Genomic DNA, 18,890 nt, shown 5'->3' on the forward strand with positions numbered 1-18,890 from the left:
TCACATCAGAGCCCCAAAAGAATGAGTATACAGCTTGCAATGGCTCTCACACATTGCAAGAATCTGTCTCATGTGATTTCACCTGCCTGAACCATTTCAGAAAATGAGGCACACCATATACTAACCCTGACACAAAGTTTTTCTCTATCTGTGGGCATAGTATGTGCCATATTTACATGAGCAATGATTCTGTGATAAGAAATCAGCTGCTTTACCAGTTGTGCACTGGAGAGTTTCTTTGGCATTGGCACTTCCACTATTGGTGTCTCAATGTACTTGGGGTAGGCTGTGGCTTCACAGTCGCTGACACCAGCTGTCTTTGGGATCACAGCTTTGATTCTTATTCTCTCACAGCCCTTTACAGAGCAGAAAGCAAACCTTTCCTTCTCATTTTGAGCTTTGAGTTTCAGAAAGAGCAGCCTGCAGGCAGGAAAAAAAAACAAACAGCATGCTTCAAACTTCTTTGTGCAAAAACATTCTATTTTTGTGGATTCTTTCCTATGCTTTGTAATAATTTTCACTGCAGCCTTGGCACCGTGTTTTATAGTGTCCAACATCCAACATGCAAATAAAAGGGAGATCTCAGAAATGGTTTAGGGATCTCATGGAAAGTAAAACAGAGAAATCAGATAGCACCTTAACACCTTCTGAGCACTATTCTATAGTGATACATATATGTAGAAATACAGGCTTTGTACTTTAGGTCTTTCTTTCTTTCACATTATTTTAATCCTTTAAAATAACAGGCTTTGCACTTAGTTCCTGTGCATCCCTGCCATGATTTATAAATAGTTGTTGTTCAAAACAATAAGGGCTGTGCATGTCTTCAGTTAAGTTTCGTGGTCGGCACTTTGCTTTTGTCTTTTTTTTTTTTTACTTTCTTTTCTAATTTGTATTCACTTGGAAAAGCATTTCCCAGCATAATTGGCAGTGCAGCAGAGGTTGTGAATGACTGGCAGGCCTGGGAATCCCAGGAAAATGAAACACTGGTCACACTTCCAGAAAACCTTCCTGGTTTGGTTGCAATCCCCGCTAGTGGCATCACGCAAACAGCTCACAGCATTCCCCAAGCAATGTCCAAACCAGCAAGGCCAATCTTACCCAGTGTCCTCATCCCAGTAGTAGTACCCTTTGGTAGGGTATCTGTGCTCCAGTTTCTCCATTTGGGAGGTTCTGTAGAAGGTCCCAGTTTTGTATGTTTTCTTCAAGAGACGGTTGTGGATGTCTGAGAGAATGGAAAATGTCGTCCCCTTAGGATAGCAAAACCCTACTTGGATCCAGTCATTCCTAAAAATAGCAAAGACCCACATTGTAACAAGTTATAACTATTATTTTCCTGGCATGCTAGAAGCCAAACTAAATAATTTACAATAAGTTTTTTCCTGTCCAGCTAAAATTTTCATGGTTTAGATTGGATTAATGCAACATAAATTAGACATAACAGTTAAGCAAAGTAGGGCAGGTCTGCTCCTGACTTCTACACCTGACTTCCATGCACCAGGAATGAATTAGCTCTGAACTTCCAAAAATGAACTGTGTTATCTTAGAGAGCTTTCTGGGGGAGGAAGCAAGAACCTGAGATGGCTCATGAAAAGATGAACTCAGTAGACTTCCTGTAACAGGCATGTTCATTCTGGAAGAGCTCGTGAGGTGATGACCTCACCCATTAAAAATGTGCAGCTACATGACTGTGCTGGAATGCTGGGCTTCAGTTCACTCACTTGTTGAAGTTGATGAGCCATATGGCCAGCTCTTCAGGGGCTGTCTTGTCCCAGTGGATGGTGTAGCCTTTCCTCAGAGTTATAACTGGCTGATACTGCTGGTAATGAGTGCTTTTGCTCAAAGCCCCTTCCAAGTAGAGTGGGTGATTGTGGTAGTCATTTTTTATTATTTTCATTTTAAGGTTGGCTGGCTTGTAGGCTTGGATGTATATCTAGATGGGAAAAAACCAAAAAACAACCAAAAAAAAAGATCACCAAGGGCTCAATGAACTACATTGAAAGGTTCAGATACTCAATAGATGTGTGCCGGAGCAAGTCCTGTGTGCTGGGCAGGAACCTGTGGGCTGTGCACTTATGTTCAATTTCTTAGACTTCCATTTCAACAAAGCTAAATGTTTTCAGAAAAAAAAAAAAAAAAAAAAAAAAGCTCATTTCCTCATCCACTGAGCTCAAGTGCATTTGCTAGAGGGCTGAGATATTCCACAGCATCCTGCAGCAGCAGGACAGTATCTACTTCAGACATCTGACTTGTACTGATGAAGGATCCCTCTGTCTGGATTTCAGAAGCCTGAAACCCAGCTCAGTGGTTAGAAATTGGCTTAGTGGCACTACACATAAATAACCCCAACTGTTGCAACACACAAGACAAAGCCAGGCCCTTCAGCAGAGGAAAGTGAGGACACACAGCAGCAGCACTCAGGGCTCCTGTGGTGGGAAGAATGGTTTGGTGGTCACACACAGGATGAAAGACCACGGAAGCTGAAATCTAATTTCAACTCATCAGCACATTTCCCATAACACTATGGGCAACACTTCCCTCCATAAATCAGGGGGAAATAACTAGCTGACAGCCCATGGATTTATGAATATTAATATATGAATGCCCACGGAGCTCTCAGGAGGCTTCAGGCAGAAGTTGGAGCTGTCAGCAGCCAAGGCCAAGGTTTCAGAAAATACACCACAGTATTCCTCATGTTCAAAGCCACCTGTGCAGACATGCTGATAAATAAACACTGAGCACTCCGAAGAAAGATCATTTCTACAGATCAAGCTTTAAAGTACCAAGAAATTTGAAAGAAACCAAAGTGATAATGATACTGCAAGGTGAGCAGCCTTACCTGTGCAAAGTGCCCGCTGCAGATGGAGCCTCTCCAGTCAGGTACATCAATGCAGTCAGGGTGCTTGATCAACCAGTTATCCTCTTTGATCAGGTATGAGCCTGGATATTCTGACACAGAACCATCCACATCATGAAAAACTGATGTTTTGTCACCATCCATATCCAGATCATTGAACCACGGGCCAGGTTCTCCAAAGAAGACTCTTGAAGTAATCTAAACAAAACAGTGGAACAAATTTACATCTCCAGAAAGGAATTTGTCACTTAAGAGTACAAGAAAAGGATGCCCTTGGTCACTACAGTGGCTCAAATTACCCATTTTCTGGCTTAAAAGGTGTGTTTGACTTGTCAGGCAGAGCAGACACACATTTCCCTGCTGACCATGGGGGAAAGGTTAAAAAAACCCCACAGTTTCAGCTTCATCAGTGGGAAGATTTGTTTGAAAATTCTGGAGGAAGGTTCAGGAGACGGAGCAATTACACGAGAGCCACTTCACTCATTGTTTGCTAACATGAAGTCATACCAATGTGGGAAACAGTCAGCCCTGGGAAATGGCTGCTCAGGCAACTTGTGACTGATATTTTTATCCAGCATAAATAAATGTCATGTCACCAGCCTGCCTTGTGCAATGTGAGAGTGACCAACCAACACTTGTAGGGGAATTTTGCCTTTCCCATCATATTTGGCACTGCTCAGCACTTTTCGTGACCTGTGAGCAAGCCTGCTAATTTTTTGAAAATTAGGCAACACAAATCATTTCAGTTCAACCACTTTATTTATTTATTTGTTTGTAATGTTTGGCAGCTGGATTTAACAGCTGCTAAAGGTGAACCTCAGTGAAACAGTTAGCATGTATTTTTGCAGGCAAATACAAAAATAACTCAAAAGAACAGGCCCCAGGACGGGTTCAGACCAGCACCCAGAGGTTCATACTGTAATTCAAAATTTGGCAAACCCCTTTTGGCTGGACTCTGCTCTCATTTATGTCTGCAGAACTGGAGTCTGGAATTACCCTGGTGTGCAGGGCTACGGAATTATCCTGCATCAGCTCAGCTTCACTGGCTGTTCCCCAAAATCAGTATTTTCTGCTTCTAGGTCAGTCAGGCCTTTCAGAACACACTTCCTTCTGCTGCTTTAATATTATACCACTGTTGAAAATAAAGGGGGGCTGATTCTTCAGTTTCTGAGTCGTACAGAACTGGAAATTATTTTTACTTCAGTGCTGCTTTTTTTTTTTTTTTTTTTTTTTTTGAACCAATCCCTGCATCTGTTCTGCTGCAAACCTGACAGACAATTGGATCTTCTTATCGCGCCCATCCCATTTCCTCTTTCTTTGCACTGTTAGACTTCTGGCAAAGACAACCGTCAAGATTCTCTCTTTTTTTGCCCACAGCCCCATTCCCAAGGCTCGGAGGGCTGTGTGGGAAGGGTGACTCACGGGGACATCTTGGAAGCGGATGGCGGTGACGTTGTTGTTGGGGCAGCTCTGCCAGGCGTTGTTGAGGCGGAAGGCGAGGGCACTCGTGTGCCGCCCGTCCAGCGCCGCGAACTTGCGGAACGTGCAGTTCTGGACGTTGATGGGCCCGTCGTAGAACTGGATCCCTCGGATGGGAAAATCCCTAAAATACATTCGGGGGAGACAGAGAGACTTGGTCATGGCGCGTTAACATCAGGAGGAGATGTATTCTAGACACGCACGGTCCCACAGTGCTTGTTTCGTGGCTGCTTTCATTTCTTGCAGGCCATAGGATGACTCCTAAGTTCCTGCTTTGGAAGATAAGGGATTTCCCTTCTTTTCAGCTCTGTGAAGTCCTCTTATCCCTGCAAGTTCAGCTCGAGTTCTCTCATGTTGAACAGATCATCTTTATTTAGCCTGTACTTCTCCAGGGAAGGAAGTAACAGCAATGCCAAAGGACTGACCTAAAGATGAATAAATTCGTGTTTGCCATCAAAAATGAGTTCTGCAGCAGTGAAACCTGAAACTCAGCAGAGCTGTGCAGACTCCTTGGGCTAAGTAATGGCAAGGCTAAAAGAAGTCCCACCACATCTTTCAGAGGGATTTGGAGAGAAGCACTACAGATCAACTGCAATAAAAAAAAGGTTTTGAAAACAAGGAAAGATCCTACAATCTATAGAGCTAAGAAGAGTTGACAGGGCAGATTAATTAATCTTTATCAGCCTTTTCTGATATCAGCTGCAAGGTAAAGAAGACACCATTTTCACAACAATTAAATGAACAAGATGCTTAAGAGACTAAAATAATACATTTCAAATGTCACTTATGAAAAATAAATTTGATCCCTTCCTTGTGTGATCTCTTAGAGAATTCCTGCCTGCTCCAGTGCATTTGTTCTGAGTTTCTGCATACAACATCCAAGATGAGATATGTCCACATATATATATGTGTGTGTATGTGTGTGTGTGTAAAGGATATTAGGAGAGTCTCAGCAGAATGGGTTTTCATTATTGGTATAGCTTATAATAAGTCTCCAACATCGCTGCTGACAGCAAAATTTAGGCCTGCAATATGGCAGAAAAGCATCAGCTGAACTGTTTGCTCACTGTGGAGCCACTGTAAGGATATCTGTGTTTTTAGGAAGCAAAAGCATTGCACTTGCAAACCAATCTGTAGGACTAAGTCTAGGAGGAGGCTACACATGAAGTTCACTGGCCATTTCAAAACTGCTTAACAAAGGCATTAAAGTCCCTTGCAGGAGCAACAGAAACAACAGCACTGATCACACCCATGACCACATGCAAGCCTAGGAAGGCTTCTATGAGCCTTCCTGGCAGCTGATGGAGCTCAGCTCATTGCTCAGCACTGCTGATCACACGTTCAGAGGTGCCCTGCTAGCACAGAGTACTCTTGCTGTCCTCCCAAATCCCTTTGCAAAGGGGAGGGGGAAGGAAAGACGAGCTTGATCTGTCTTGGCAGCCTGTAAGGATGTACCTGCCAGCAGCAGCTGCACAGTGAGGACTCTGGGATTAGGAAACATGAAATTAAATCCTTTCTGTGTAATGGTTATTAAACTGAACAGTGTTGAGGAAACCACACTGGGCTGGATTTGTGCTGGGAGCGGGAAGTGTGAGTGAGCTTTGATGTGCTGAGCTGAACTTACGGGCCGATGGGCAGGGTCCTTCCCCGGTGATCCAGACCTCCAGGCCCCCAGATCTCATTGTCCATCGTCTCGGTGCCCAGGTTCCCACTCTCACCAACAAAGAGGCTGTTCTTGATTTCCTGCTTGGAGCCGTCGTCGTGAGGGAAGGTCCCACCGCTGAAAGAAAGGGCTGGAGGTGAAAGGGCTGCTCACACCCAGCCCAGCCCTTGCCCAGGCTGCACACTGCCCTGCCACGCTTACCTCGCCAGGGTCAGCCCAATGCCATTGTCAGCAAACCTGCCAAGACAAGAGAGAGGCTTCAGAAGAGATTTGGGCTTGCTTTGGTTTGTCACGTCAAACTAGAACAAGCAAACCAGAGGAAGACAGCAGGGATTAATTACTGTACAGTGCTCAGGGGAACTCGGGTTTTTCCAGACTTGTTCCCATTCCAGTTTTAGAAGATATCCTTTGGCACATCTTGCAGAATTTGCAGATCACATGAAACAGCAGACACACACCTGATTGCTCCAGCTGGGTTAAGATGGTGATTTCTAGCCATAGTTTACTTGCCTGATAAAGTTTATCCCTTTGTCTAATGATCACACACTTTTCTCTGGTAGATAAAAGAATCATGCTTATCTCCCACTCCAACCACTTTTTATTATTTAATGGTGCTTTGCCTTATACACTGTCTTCATGTTTCACAAACTGCTTCCATAAAAGAGCTTGGCAAAGTGATAAAAAAAGAGCAGCTTGGCTTCTCTTTCCTCAACAGGAATACAGAAATCAGAGCTTCCTTATTGAAAATAATAATAATAAAAAAATATAATATCTTTCTATTTTGCTGAAATTTCAGGATAAGATAAATCATAGATGTTGGTCCTTGACTGTTGCTTAGAGAAATGCTACAATGAATTGATAGTTCGAGCCAGTCTTGATGGTGTCTTCACACCGGCATCACCTCCCACGTCTGTCACTGATCCTGGCAGTGGTCTGGGAGCAGATCCCCTCACTGTGCTGCTGTCTGTAGGTGGCAGCCCTTCCCACCCTATCGCCTCCTTGCTTCCCTGCAGGCCACATTAACGCTGGCCTTGTTAATGGGGTAGATAAATAGATTCTAGCCGTAGAAATGGAAATGGTTCTGGCTATAAAGACAATTACAGTTTGGTGGCTGCTTCCTCCAATTCACACAACTCAGAGATTTGCAGCTGGAAATTCATAAAGTATTTGGTGTTTTAGCACCCTGCCTTTGCTCCATGAGCAATGCAAATGTCCCAGTGACCTGAGTGGGATCTGTGAGTACAACAGTTCCTGGCCTTGGAGAAGGATGGATTCTTGTGGGTCATAAGAAACACAAACTGTATTGCCCAATATAACATTTCTGAGTGTTCTGCTACAGCCCATTCTCACCAGGTCACTACTGCCAGCTTATCCCACTGGTTGCTTTAAGAGGTTTGGGTCACTCAAAGGTAAGGCAGCTCTGGCAGCGAATTGCACACCAGATATCAGCGTGGCAGCCATTCCCTCCAGGGTTATCACAATATCCCTCCTAAAGGGACTTTTTCCTTTTTCTCCTCTTCACTAGGATTGATATCAGAAGCCTGGCTCAGAAACAGAAACTGCAGCAGATCATCTGTTTTCAAGTGCAAAACAAATATCAGCTCTGGCCAGGGCAGGAAATGGCCTTCAAAGAGCACAACACACACTTGCCCAGACTCTCTCCCTTGCTGCTGTGATGCATAGTTTCATGTCTGCTTCAACAGTACTTGCTTATTCAGCATTACACTGAACCACATAAAACTGATCTGTGACCAGGCTGAGCCAGGAAAGGTGGTGCATTTCACTGTTTTCTTTTCAAAGCACCTCATTTTTCCATATTAAAAAAAAAAAAAAGGTTTTATTTTTAGTTATTTGCATCTGTGTGTCTGTGTGTGTGTATTGTGACGATGTATAGATGCTGGTCAGCATCACACAGAGAAACAACCTGAGGGATTCTCAGCCCAGACAAAACAGGTTTTGTTTGTGTAAAATAATGCCTGTGGTGGCTTAACATTTCATCCTCATTTCAGTCTTGGCTATATGAAAGGTGCAAAGCGATATAAATAGTCTGAACCACAGCTATGCTTGCCATAAACACCAGGCTGAACTCTGAGAGTTGAAATAAGGCAAAACTCACTGGCAGTTGTCCAGCCACACATCTCCACCTCGCAGCCAGGCCCCGTGATCCTGATTCTTGTAGGCAATAAAGCCCTCAATTATTGCAGGTTCCCTGGGCTTCAAAGGATCAGCATCCTTGTGTGGGCTGTACCTGCAAGCAGAAGGAGAGAGGACAGGTTGGTGAGGGAAGGTGGCCATGCTGCCTGCATGGCTGCTAAACATCTGCTTTGAGGTAACCCAGGAAGAGCTCTGGGACCACAGTCCATCCATGAGCGTGTCTGCTCGAGCTGGGATGGCCAGACCCAGCTGCCAAGGGAAGGAAGTTCCAGGGAAGACAGTTGCAAAGACCTGCTCCAAGTTTCCTTTCACCTTTCCAGCATTGTATGGCTGATGTCATGCTGAAAGCATGGAAAGTTTAGTATTGCTCCCAAAAGTTCCAGATTTTTTTTTAATCCCTTACTGCTATCCTCTAGCATGTTCCTGTTATTTAGATAATATCCTTTTGTTTTCCCTTTTGAGCATTCTTATCTCCTAACTCTGGCTATATTGTGGCCATGAGAACCACTGCCAAATTTTTCTTGCTGTGGAAAGGAATTTAAAAATCTTGGAGAGGGGCTGAGAGTATGTCCTTCACTACTCCTACTATACAGGACACACGTACAAGATTTAGTAACCCTGAAGTTCTCACTGTGAGGAAATATTGGCCTGATTTGGTGAAAAAAAAAAAGCAGATAGAAGCAGGAACTGCAGCAATGTGTGCCCTCAGCTGCTCCCTGACAGCTTGGGCCACAGGATCTGAGCAAGGTGATGCTGAGCTTGGCTGTTGTGTACCCCATCCTGAGGCACCACACTCCTTTCTGCTCCTGGAGGAGCATCCTCCATCACATTACACATCTTAGAAAACCTGACAGATGAGTATCCAACTCAGTGCCAGCAACGGATGGTTCAGAGATTAAAATTCATTCCTCACCATGGATAGCGAGGCCAAGCTGTCAAATTGCTAACAGATATTCAATAGCACTTTGCTTTGCTTAATAAGCCATCATATCAATCTAAAACTGAGCATCAGGCTGATAGGGTTCCAATAAATGAATATTGCTTTGGCAGCTTCATCACTGTGAATTTACTTTCAGAGACAGATTTAGTATCAGCTCTTTTGAATTCCCCAGGCATTGTTAAGCACAGATATTTTGAGCTCAATTCCAATTTCATTCACATCCATGATAACTGGAGGAACACTACAGGGTCCAGAATTTAACTTGGACATTTATTGCTGTTAGTGAATGCAGAATAATCTCTCCAACTCTGTCACAGTCCAGCCTAGCTCCCAGTTTGCTCCAGCCAGCCAAACTTTAGTAATTTATTCAGTTCCATCTTGACACATGAAAGGTGGAAGATGAAATAAATAATCTGAGCTGCAGTTTATGCTGCTGGGTAATCCCTGAGCACAACCATGAGTGCATTATGAATTGTTTGGCTTCCAAGGGCCATTCCTGCCCTTGTATGGCAAGGGAGAAATTGCCTTTTCTAACCACTGACTGCGCCTGTGGCAGCAGGCAGTTCCCCAAGGCATGTGTTCAGCTGCATGGAAAAGCAGCATCAGGCTCCCAAGAGCAGGCTGCTCTTAAGTTATTTTTTTAGCAGCTACTTTTACTATTGAATTAATCACTTAAATTAACTGAGCATTTAAATAATGTAAGTAACATTCACTTTTGAGCATCTTTTAGCATCAGCTGCTAGCCAGGGCGCCGGGGTGATGTGGATAACGGATATCTGAGCTCCTGGCTGGGCTCTCCTGGGAAGGATGATGGATCCCAGCCCTGTAATGCTTGCCCAGTGCATGACTACAGTAGTCTGGGTAACACACACCTCAGAGATGAGAAGGAGATAGAGTTGTCATTCTCCCCTGCTGGGCAGAGGCTTTCAGCATGTTCCTTACATGGTTTCTTCTGTCAAGAAATGCAGTTGTGGGGGAATGTTGGTTAGGGTGCAACTGGAGGCAATTGGTCTGTTAGGAAAGGAACTATGAAATTTGAGAGCATTTGAGTCCTTTCACATGTCTGGGGGTTGGTAACTAAGAGCCAGACTCAACCTCTAATGAGATACAAGGGTGCAAGTGCAGCCCTTTCTTCAGCCTCCTCTGGGGCCAGCTCTGGGGAAGGAGTGGGCTCACAGAAGCCACCCAACCACAGTAGGGCTGCTGATATGATACAATCTATAGAGAGGCTTCCATTATTTCTAAATTACTCCATTACACCACAGAGAGACTGTGCACAGCAGCAGGAATGAAGGATCACTCTGTGTATTTAACTGTGATTGTTATTGCAGTGTCAGACCTGGAACTAGACTGAAATATGAAATCAAAACATGAGCTCCATGATATAAACACTTCCTGTTCAAGCAGGTTCTAAAAGAATGAACAAAATCAATAGCATTCCCAAGAAATACTCAAATATCTTATTCCTAAGAAGCCCTTCCAGAAACTTCTGCCCAGAGGGACTTTTGACCAGGCAGTGAATTTTCTTCCTTATCTAAAAATTTCAAAAATCAATGGAACACCCTACAGCAGATGTAATATCCACACCAGCTCAGCTCAGAGCTAAAGAATGAGGATGAAACCAGAAGGGTGTGGGTGTTGAGGGCCCCTTATAAAGGAGAATGGAGAGATGAAGTCAGAAACAGCAAGGTGTATCTAAGTGAAGATCTTTCCTCAAAAAGAGCCCCCAAAAGGCATTGCAGTGATTCTTGTGAGGTTCCCTGGGGCAATTTCATAGCTTTCAGTCAGTGTTTTAGAGAAGTCTTTTCCAAATCAAACTATGCAAAACAATTTACCTCCCAGAAATCAGTGTCAGGATAGGTCTTTTGTCCTTGGCAGAGGCTGGGGTGGTTTTAACGCCATTATCAATGATCATTCCAGCCTAAAGGAAAACAGAAATGCAATTATCACAGTATATTTATAAATTTTACAGCTCTTTCCATCTCCAGACTCTACCTCCAATTGTTCTAAGCCAAAGTCACCCACATGATGCTAAGAACAGCTTCTGTTAATAGCATGTGAAACAGAGTATTTTCTGGCAAGAGCCAGACTTGCATATATGCCCCAAAATAGGTGCAAATTTCCAAAGCTGCACTTTTCTCATAATTGCATGTATTCCCATACACCTAAACCTTCTGCTTCAGTCTAAAGCCCTCAGAAACACACAGCCCCACAACAATGAGGAGTAAATAAGCAGAGGCGGCGATTAGACAGAGCGGCCGTGCTTATCCCTCTAGAAGCTGTTCAGGTGATTGCCAGCTGGCAGCTGAGGTGTGCAATTAGACAAGCTCCAGCAGATGCTCCTGGAGCAGTATTTCAGGAGCAGAGAGGCAGGGAAGCAGCAGAGGGGAGAGCGTTCTGGATGCCCAAGTGCAGCAGGTGCGGGCTGGCTCCGAGCACTCCCGCAAGCCCCAAACACTGATCTGAGACACGAACAAGCGTGCAGGGCTCCCAGGGAAGCAGGAGGCACAGGCACCAATGGCTTGCAGGCCCGGGGAGCTGGAGGGAGGGAGGGATGCTGTCTGTTCCAAGGGCAGTGTTCCTGTTCCCGTTCCCGTTGCGTGCAGACTCACCCGGTAGTTGGAATGCGCGCGGTTGTTGGAGAACTTCCCCATCGGCATGTGCTCCGAGTAGCCGGGGGAATACATCCCTGCCGAGGGGCCTGTGGGCACGTGGTGCAGGACGAACCAAAAACCTGTTTCCTGAGAGAGAAAAGGGACATCTGAGACCTTGCTGGTTTGCACTAGCCCCAGGAGAGCTCAGCAAAGCCACGAGACACACGCCAGAAGATTCCAGGACAAATGACGGCCATTGACCCGTGTAACACCCTGCAGCAAAGAGGTTAATGCACATCAACATTGATATTCACCCTTCTGATCTTCAGGGTGCCTCAGGTAAAGTTTTGGCATCAATATTGAAGTGTAAGTGAGACTTTCCAAACTTAAAAATCAAATAATTTTTATTTAGCTGCCTAAAAATTTATCATGGAGTCCTAATATAGGTAGCCAAGATTTGAAAGCTTTGGAAAGACCACATCTCTCTGTTTCAGCCTTGGTTTTCTTGTTTTTATGTCTTCTCAGGACAATAGGGGCTCCTGACGTGACCAGAAATGCCTGTGGAATTAGCATTAGGGCTGACTGAAATTTCAGAGCACCCATTACTGTACTTCAATCAACAATACCATTGCCAAAGGCTTCTCTGTGACTCCACAGTCACATTTATTTAATTTATTCAGGCTGCACACTATGAAATTTTGTTAAATCCAGCTCTAGAAACATCAAGTGACAAGAAGTTTGGAGCAAAAGTAAAACCATTCTTTTTATTGGTGGCACCAGCCACATTAATGTGTGTCTCAATCAAGCAGCTTTAAAAATAGGTTTTATTCCAGTGAGAGCCTCCCTCAGCCTTGCAGGGCTGTCACTGGCCTGAGCTGTTACCAAATAAGAAACTTGTGCACTCACTTCAGATCCAGCAGCTGCACAGTTTATAAGGTTGTTGTGTGGGTTGGCTATCCAGAAGGTGGATACGGCACTGCAGGTCAAGAAAACAAAGAATAACATGAAAATGATGCTTTGAGCACACACCAGAGTCACCCATAAACTCCCCCAGTGCAGGCAGGGCTGATGCCTCCCCAGATAAGGGGTCCTGCCCAGGGGCAAGAGAAATCTGTTTTTTCTTTCTCTTATATCTTGTGTCCTCTGTGGTTTGACAGAGAACATGGCCTTATCTTTTAAAACACCACATATTAAATGAGGAATTTCAAAATTCCAAGCCTGCTATGAATCTGTGAGATGTCAATCATGTTTTATGATAAGGTAAATATGTTGTTGCACAAGTCACAGAAAAGAACTTTGTCCCCACATAAGCCCTTGGGTTCATTAGAGACTCTTTTAATCAAGGAACCCAATGAATTGCCTACTAAGGGCTTTCCAAATGCACCCCCATATCTGCCTGTTCCAAGAGCTGCTGTGATTGATTAACTTTATTTGCTCCCACCCTCCTGCACATTTCTTCTGGGACAAAAGCATTCCATTTGTCTAGTGCACATAAAAGGCTCTTAATTGAAAGAGTCCCATCAAGGAGGACAGATCAATCCATCCATCACTTTCCATCCTGTTAGATACAGAATTTGTTAATCAACAGGTACGGGAAACATCCAGCACTTACAGTCAGCAGACTGGCCCCAAAATTTGCTGTGTGAGGTTAGCACTTCTTCAGGATATAAACTTGTGGAACCCCTATGTCTATTTTAATCTTGCCATCACAGGCTTTAGGCCAACTGATTTTGCTGATGCATTTCCATTTGTCTGACTTTATCATGAAAACAGCAAAATTTTTCTATTTTGGGCATGGGACTGGCCTAGAAATAAACAAATTTGGATTATTTATAGACACCTCCTGCTGAGCAGGCAGGGGCAAGGACAGTGTATTTCCACCGTGACCTGTCTTTCAGCCTAATCCAGCTCTTCAGAGCCACATGGATTGGGCAGGTTACAGTCTCATTGGCACAATCCTGTTTTAATTCTTAGCAGCAGCTCCCTGCCTGCCTCTCCCTAGCTGGTGGAGCCACAGCTGGTGCTCATCCCCTGTCTCTGCACTGGGATTTGTGTTGGTGTACTTGTGCATTTCCAGGCTGGAAAAGCCCAGTGCAAATCAAGCTGAGCCGTTTTTCTGACCAGATCTTGAATTCTTTTATAAAGAAAGACAGGGCAGATCAAAGTACCATAACACTTTTCCATTAGGAAGCACTCATTCATGCAACAATCTTCAAAATTACACACAAAATACAAAATATGTCCCTATGACTATTAAACAAATTATCAGTAGAAAATTAGAACACTGGCTAATTAACCCTTATTTTAAGAACAGGGACATTAGGTGTATTTTATAAACAAACACAGATGTGAAAAAGAGCATTGCATGAATTCTTCTCTCTCTCTTGCCAAACTAAAAAGTTAAAAACACCTTTGTTTGAACAAAACCTCATCTTGTTCTGAGGACAAAATAGATGATACTGAAATCTTTTCAAAAACAGCTGCCGTTTGAGATGAGCACGAATGTCAGAACATGGCCCATTTTTAACTAAGCAATGTTTTCCTGAGCCATCAGGTTCAGGACCTCAAAAAGCACAAAAAGGCACACGCTTTAAAGGAGGATTTACAATATTTATTTATATAAGGTCTCAATGGACCTTATATAAAAAGTTTAAAGTACACACTAGGTCTGTAGGCATCTGAACAGCACAAGGATGAAGACCCCAAGGAAAGTGCTCTCCAAATTTGGGGCAAACAGCCCCGACCCCTACAGATATCTGCATAATCACATACACAGAATGCTGTCTGTTATGGCTAAGTCCTGCAAAGAGAAGGAAGAGAAGAGGAAGGCTCCCTCTCACCTGCAGTCCTGCCTGGGCTTGGGGACGTAGCCCGGGTAGGCTCCCTCTGTGATCAGCCTGCACATCCTGCTGTCGCGGTCCGAGGGGAGCAGAGTGCTGGCTTTCACCAGCAGCCCGAGGCAGTGGTCAAACGTGTTCCGCTCCTCTGGCCCATCCTCCGTAAAAAAACAATGGCCCAGAGCATCATAACCCACCACGTCCTTCACCTGCATGTACAAAACAAAGGTCAGTGTTAAGGTTTTAACACGTCGCCCACCACACAATTAGAACAAACTTCAGTGTGATGGCACATAGGAGCCTCAGCTCCCTTTTGAACTCGGGATCTATAACCAAAACCAAAAACAAGATTCCTCTCAGCCCATAAGAGCTTATAGTCAAAGCAATAACTCTAGCACTTAATTAGAATTTGTCATCACCTAGGAAATGCTCATTCCTTTCTTTTGTTTGCCTGAGAAATCAGAGACTGACTTAGCATGAGGCTGGAAAAAACACAGGGTGGGGGATGAGGGGAGGAATTAGACATTCAAATCACATCTGGGCTCATTCATCTTCATGTGGAGTTACATGAGCAGCTACATAAAATGTAACTCAAAAATGCAGCTGAGATGAAAAAATATTTTTCCAGGCTATCAGAGAGGCAGAAATTTGTTTTCCAGACAGGCTGGCTTGTTTTAGGTTTAACCTGATCTTTTTCTTCAAGTTGTTGACAGAAGCTTTGCTTGACCCTGAGACACATCAGCTGGTGTTAATCAATGATGTCCTGGTTTTGGTTTGGATGTTGGTAACATCAGGATGCCGTTGGCTGGACAGAACAACACCACTCACACCACTGGAAGATCTGAGAGCAGGAATGTGAGTTTAAAGCCTAAGGATGGGATAAGATAGGAAGCAACAGCCAGTGTGTCCAGCAAGTCCGTTGTCAGTGGGTGAATCTGGGATATAGAAAATTATTTTCAGGTCTCTTTTAACCAGGGGAAGGTCTGGATGTCCTGGGCTCTTTCCATGCTGTTCCCAACAGCCACCACTCATCAATGAACTTGGATTTTCACCTTGGAAAAGGTTAACCTGCCACACAAAGATTCCTCTAAATGCTTCTGATGAAACAATAATTGTCAGGGGACAGAGGGCAGAATTAACCTGGATAGAAGACCTGTTCATCATGGTGTCACTTAGAGACCAAGTGCATGAATTGCTTTTGTAAACAGGCTTGAGATGTCTTTGTCACCTTCACGCCTCATTCCTGAGGCAAGGAGCACCAATTTCAAATAAAATCCCAGTATTAGTGCTGAAATGATTACAAATATGTTTTCACATGAGAACAAACACTTTGCTTGCCAAATCTATTACTGGCTTACAACCACACAGACTTCTATTATGTAGCATCCATGCTCCAGTGTAAATACTCAAATCTCTGAGCACAAATCATCGCAGTAAATTAAACACTGCTAAAATGACCTGCAAAATGGTACATTCCATTAAGATACCTCACTGGAATTCACTAATGTCTAATAAAATGATAGATTTTGCAAGGTTTAGCCTCCTTTATTTAGATGAAAAATGTATATACTAAATGGTACTCCCTCAGAAGCCTTGTCTATCCCGAACTATCCAGCCTTGTTATGATAAAGGTTTACAAGACAGAACACTTCAAGAAAGTGAGCAACATGCAGAAGAAGGCTTCCAACATGTAGAGGAAATCTTTTAACCACAGAGATGTCAGAATTGCACAGAAACTGCCACTAAATCCCATTAGCTTTCTCTCACAGGACAGTAACACCAAAAAGACACATAAGCGATGGTGTTGGGACATTCAGATGATGGAAGCAGTATCCCTAGAGAAATGTTTGCCACTTCAGCCATTTATCTTTCCAGCTGGCACAACATTTCACCAGGACAGGGACATGGAAACCAGTGACCAGCCTCAGGTGGGGCAAAGCAGGGGAGTGCCATCCCAGGGGATCACATCTCCCAGGGCAGTGAGAGAGCAGGAGCAGGGTGAGACAGGGCTGTGCACTGCCAGAGAGGCTCAGAGCCAGCAAACACCTGCTGTTCTCCAACTCATCCCTGAAAGCCCACAGAACAGGAGGGAGTTACCAGCCAGGAATCTGGTCCCTTAGGCATCTGCCATCTTCTCCTTGATTAATTATTTCCCCACAAGCCATCTCTCAGTCACCTCTGACTTGCTCCTGTGCCTGTTCTCATGCACAAGGCCACTGCTGAAATGCTTGCATAGAAAATAGATGCTTGTTCCAAAATCACTCTTCTAATGTATTTAATTTTTTCTTTGATTAAAACCTTGCTAATAGTCCATAATCTTACATTACCCATGAGCAATTTAGAGCCAGATAATGCCCTTCCTGTCAAAAAATTGCTGTGAAGTATAGCTGGATTAGTAAAAGCAGATACTACTGAAGCTGCTAGATAGCACAAACTCTTATTCCATGAAGTACAGGCCTCCCCTGGATCCTACCAGACTTTACTGACTCCCATTTAATTTTCTTCCCCAGTGGCTGCTTCTACTTTAGCTTACACACAGGGATCCAATGGAGAGTGGGAATCAGAGCAAAGTTCCATCCCTGGGATTGCAGTGGTGTAACTAGGTGTTTTTTTTGGCCAATATATTGTGGAATCCATTGGGCAACTATTGCATTTTAAAACAATAATTATGGTGAGAAACTTATTTCTACAGATTTGTTTCCAGGACCCTCCGTGCCCCTCAGCTAATATGAATTTACATGCAAGTGCAGAATAACCCATCAATGAGGTGAGCAAATGTCGAGACAAATACTTTTAACAGACCGTGCAGACCCACAGAAAAATACCTGTCATCATAAATAACTGGATACTCTTTTCTCCTAGACTTTTTAGAACCTATGAGTATCCCTGAAGTGACATGAGAAAAGTGACAGCAAAGCAAGCAGGAGAGCCTGCATGTAAATTACCTGCTTGCTTTAACGACAGTAAAAAATGACTGATGCCCCTCTCCCATTTATTAAAACATCTGCACAGGTACTCTACAACACTCATGCAAGAAGCATCTCTGAAATCAACAGCTTAATGTTAAGGACATCATTAAGTGCTCTGCTGTGCTGAGGTTTAACAGTCCAGCTAGAAATTTTATGGCTATTTCCAAAGTTTGGTTTGTACACATCAATAAGGCAAATTTTCCCTCAGGAAAGTACACTTTGAATCTACCTGATCTCAGAGGGAATGAATGTTACCTGGGGAAAGACAGAGCTCATCTCTGTCTGCAGGAATGGTGTTCTTGCATGTAGAAACAGCTGGTGTTGCCCAAGTAAAAAGACAATAGGCAACTGGGAAATGCATATAATAACTACTGTAGTCATCAGAAACCCATGTGGGTGTCTTTGAATATATCTGGGGGAGAAGGAAGAGGAAAGGAAGGAAATTAGAGTCAGAAAGCAGATGAGGAGATTGTGGTGGGATCACCTGATGAATCAAGGCACAGAGTGCTGACTGCAGATGTGTATCAGAGCTACCCTAAGTGATGCAACATTTGGAGCATGTTTTGTGTGATGCAACTGAACAAACTTGATTAGATTGCTTTAGTTCACTGAGGCTTTCTTTTCAGCCATCAGCAATAATGATGAGGTTAAAAAAACCCAAAACCATTATAGGTAGTTTCATATTCACACATTTTGATAAACTAAAATCAAGAGGGGTTATATTGACTAATGTCCTAAATGACAAGATTTCTCTTGGGTGCTTTGTCATGGAGGCAAAGTATGATCATTTAGAGAATTGTGGTTGTTCAATAATAGCAAGAGAATTAAGTTGCTTTCATCAGCTATGTCAGCCTGTCCAAATTTCTCTTTGCCACTTCAGCTGGAAAACCTTGAGCACATGGATTCCTATGCCATGGATCCCCTATGGCACAATTGTTACCCAGAGAAAGCACAAGAGACAAAACTATTTCCAAATTCTCTGCATGAACCCATCCATCTGACTGCTAAGAAAAGTGCCAGGCTCTGGGTATTTGGTTTGGCAACAGGGAATGAAGATCTCACGTTACACCCAGAGGCAGCTGCAGCTCGTCAGCAGCTGTGCAGCCTCTGTGCAGCCAGAGGATGTGCTGATGGTGCCACTGGTGACAGTCATCAGTGGGACAAATGGAACCTGCAATGCTGCCCTGCACATCAATTCTGTACTAAGCCCCTCTACTGGCAGCTTCAGCTTGGGCAAATGCCACATGGCCCTGAACTACTTATATAATTTATACAGTAAAACGTCTCTTTATTTCAGAAGCCATGTTCATTTGGTGGGTTTCAAGATCATGTTGTAAATTTAGAAGGACAGAGGTCAAACCCAAAACCTCAGATTCATAAATAGCAGATAAAAGCTG

At 43.8% G+C, this 18,890-nt stretch overlaps 1 protein-coding gene across 8 annotated transcripts in view; it reads right to left on the reverse strand.

The window, feature by feature from the left end:
- The window catches only part of CEMIP (cell migration inducing hyaluronidase 1), a 101,062-nt gene that overhangs the window by 7,042 nt on the left and 75,130 nt on the right, over window positions 1–18,890 (reverse strand). For all 8 annotated transcript variants that reach the window (XM_021537589.4, XM_021537588.3, XM_085588323.1 and 5 more), the window contains 12 exons: window positions 14,528–14,733; window positions 12,594–12,663; window positions 11,706–11,834; window positions 10,929–11,014; window positions 8,116–8,247; window positions 6,201–6,236; window positions 5,961–6,116; window positions 4,280–4,460; window positions 2,840–3,055; window positions 1,722–1,933; window positions 1,102–1,287; window positions 216–420 (listed from right to left, as the gene is read on the reverse strand). In XM_021537589.4, coding sequence (XP_021393264.1) covers window positions 216–420; window positions 1,102–1,287; window positions 1,722–1,933; window positions 2,840–3,055; window positions 4,280–4,460; window positions 5,961–6,116; window positions 6,201–6,236; window positions 8,116–8,247; window positions 10,929–11,014; window positions 11,706–11,834; window positions 12,594–12,663; window positions 14,528–14,733 — 1,815 coding nt within the window. The remainder of the gene's footprint in view (window positions 1–215; window positions 421–1,101; window positions 1,288–1,721; window positions 1,934–2,839; window positions 3,056–4,279; window positions 4,461–5,960; window positions 6,117–6,200; window positions 6,237–8,115; window positions 8,248–10,928; window positions 11,015–11,705; window positions 11,835–12,593; window positions 12,664–14,527; window positions 14,734–18,890) is intronic.

This window comes from Lonchura striata, chromosome 10 (assembly GCF_050655825.1).
Source record: "Lonchura striata isolate lonStrDom1 chromosome 10, ASM5065582v1, whole genome shotgun sequence".
NCBI classification, from domain to species: Eukaryota; Metazoa; Chordata; class Aves; order Passeriformes; family Estrildidae; genus Lonchura; species Lonchura striata.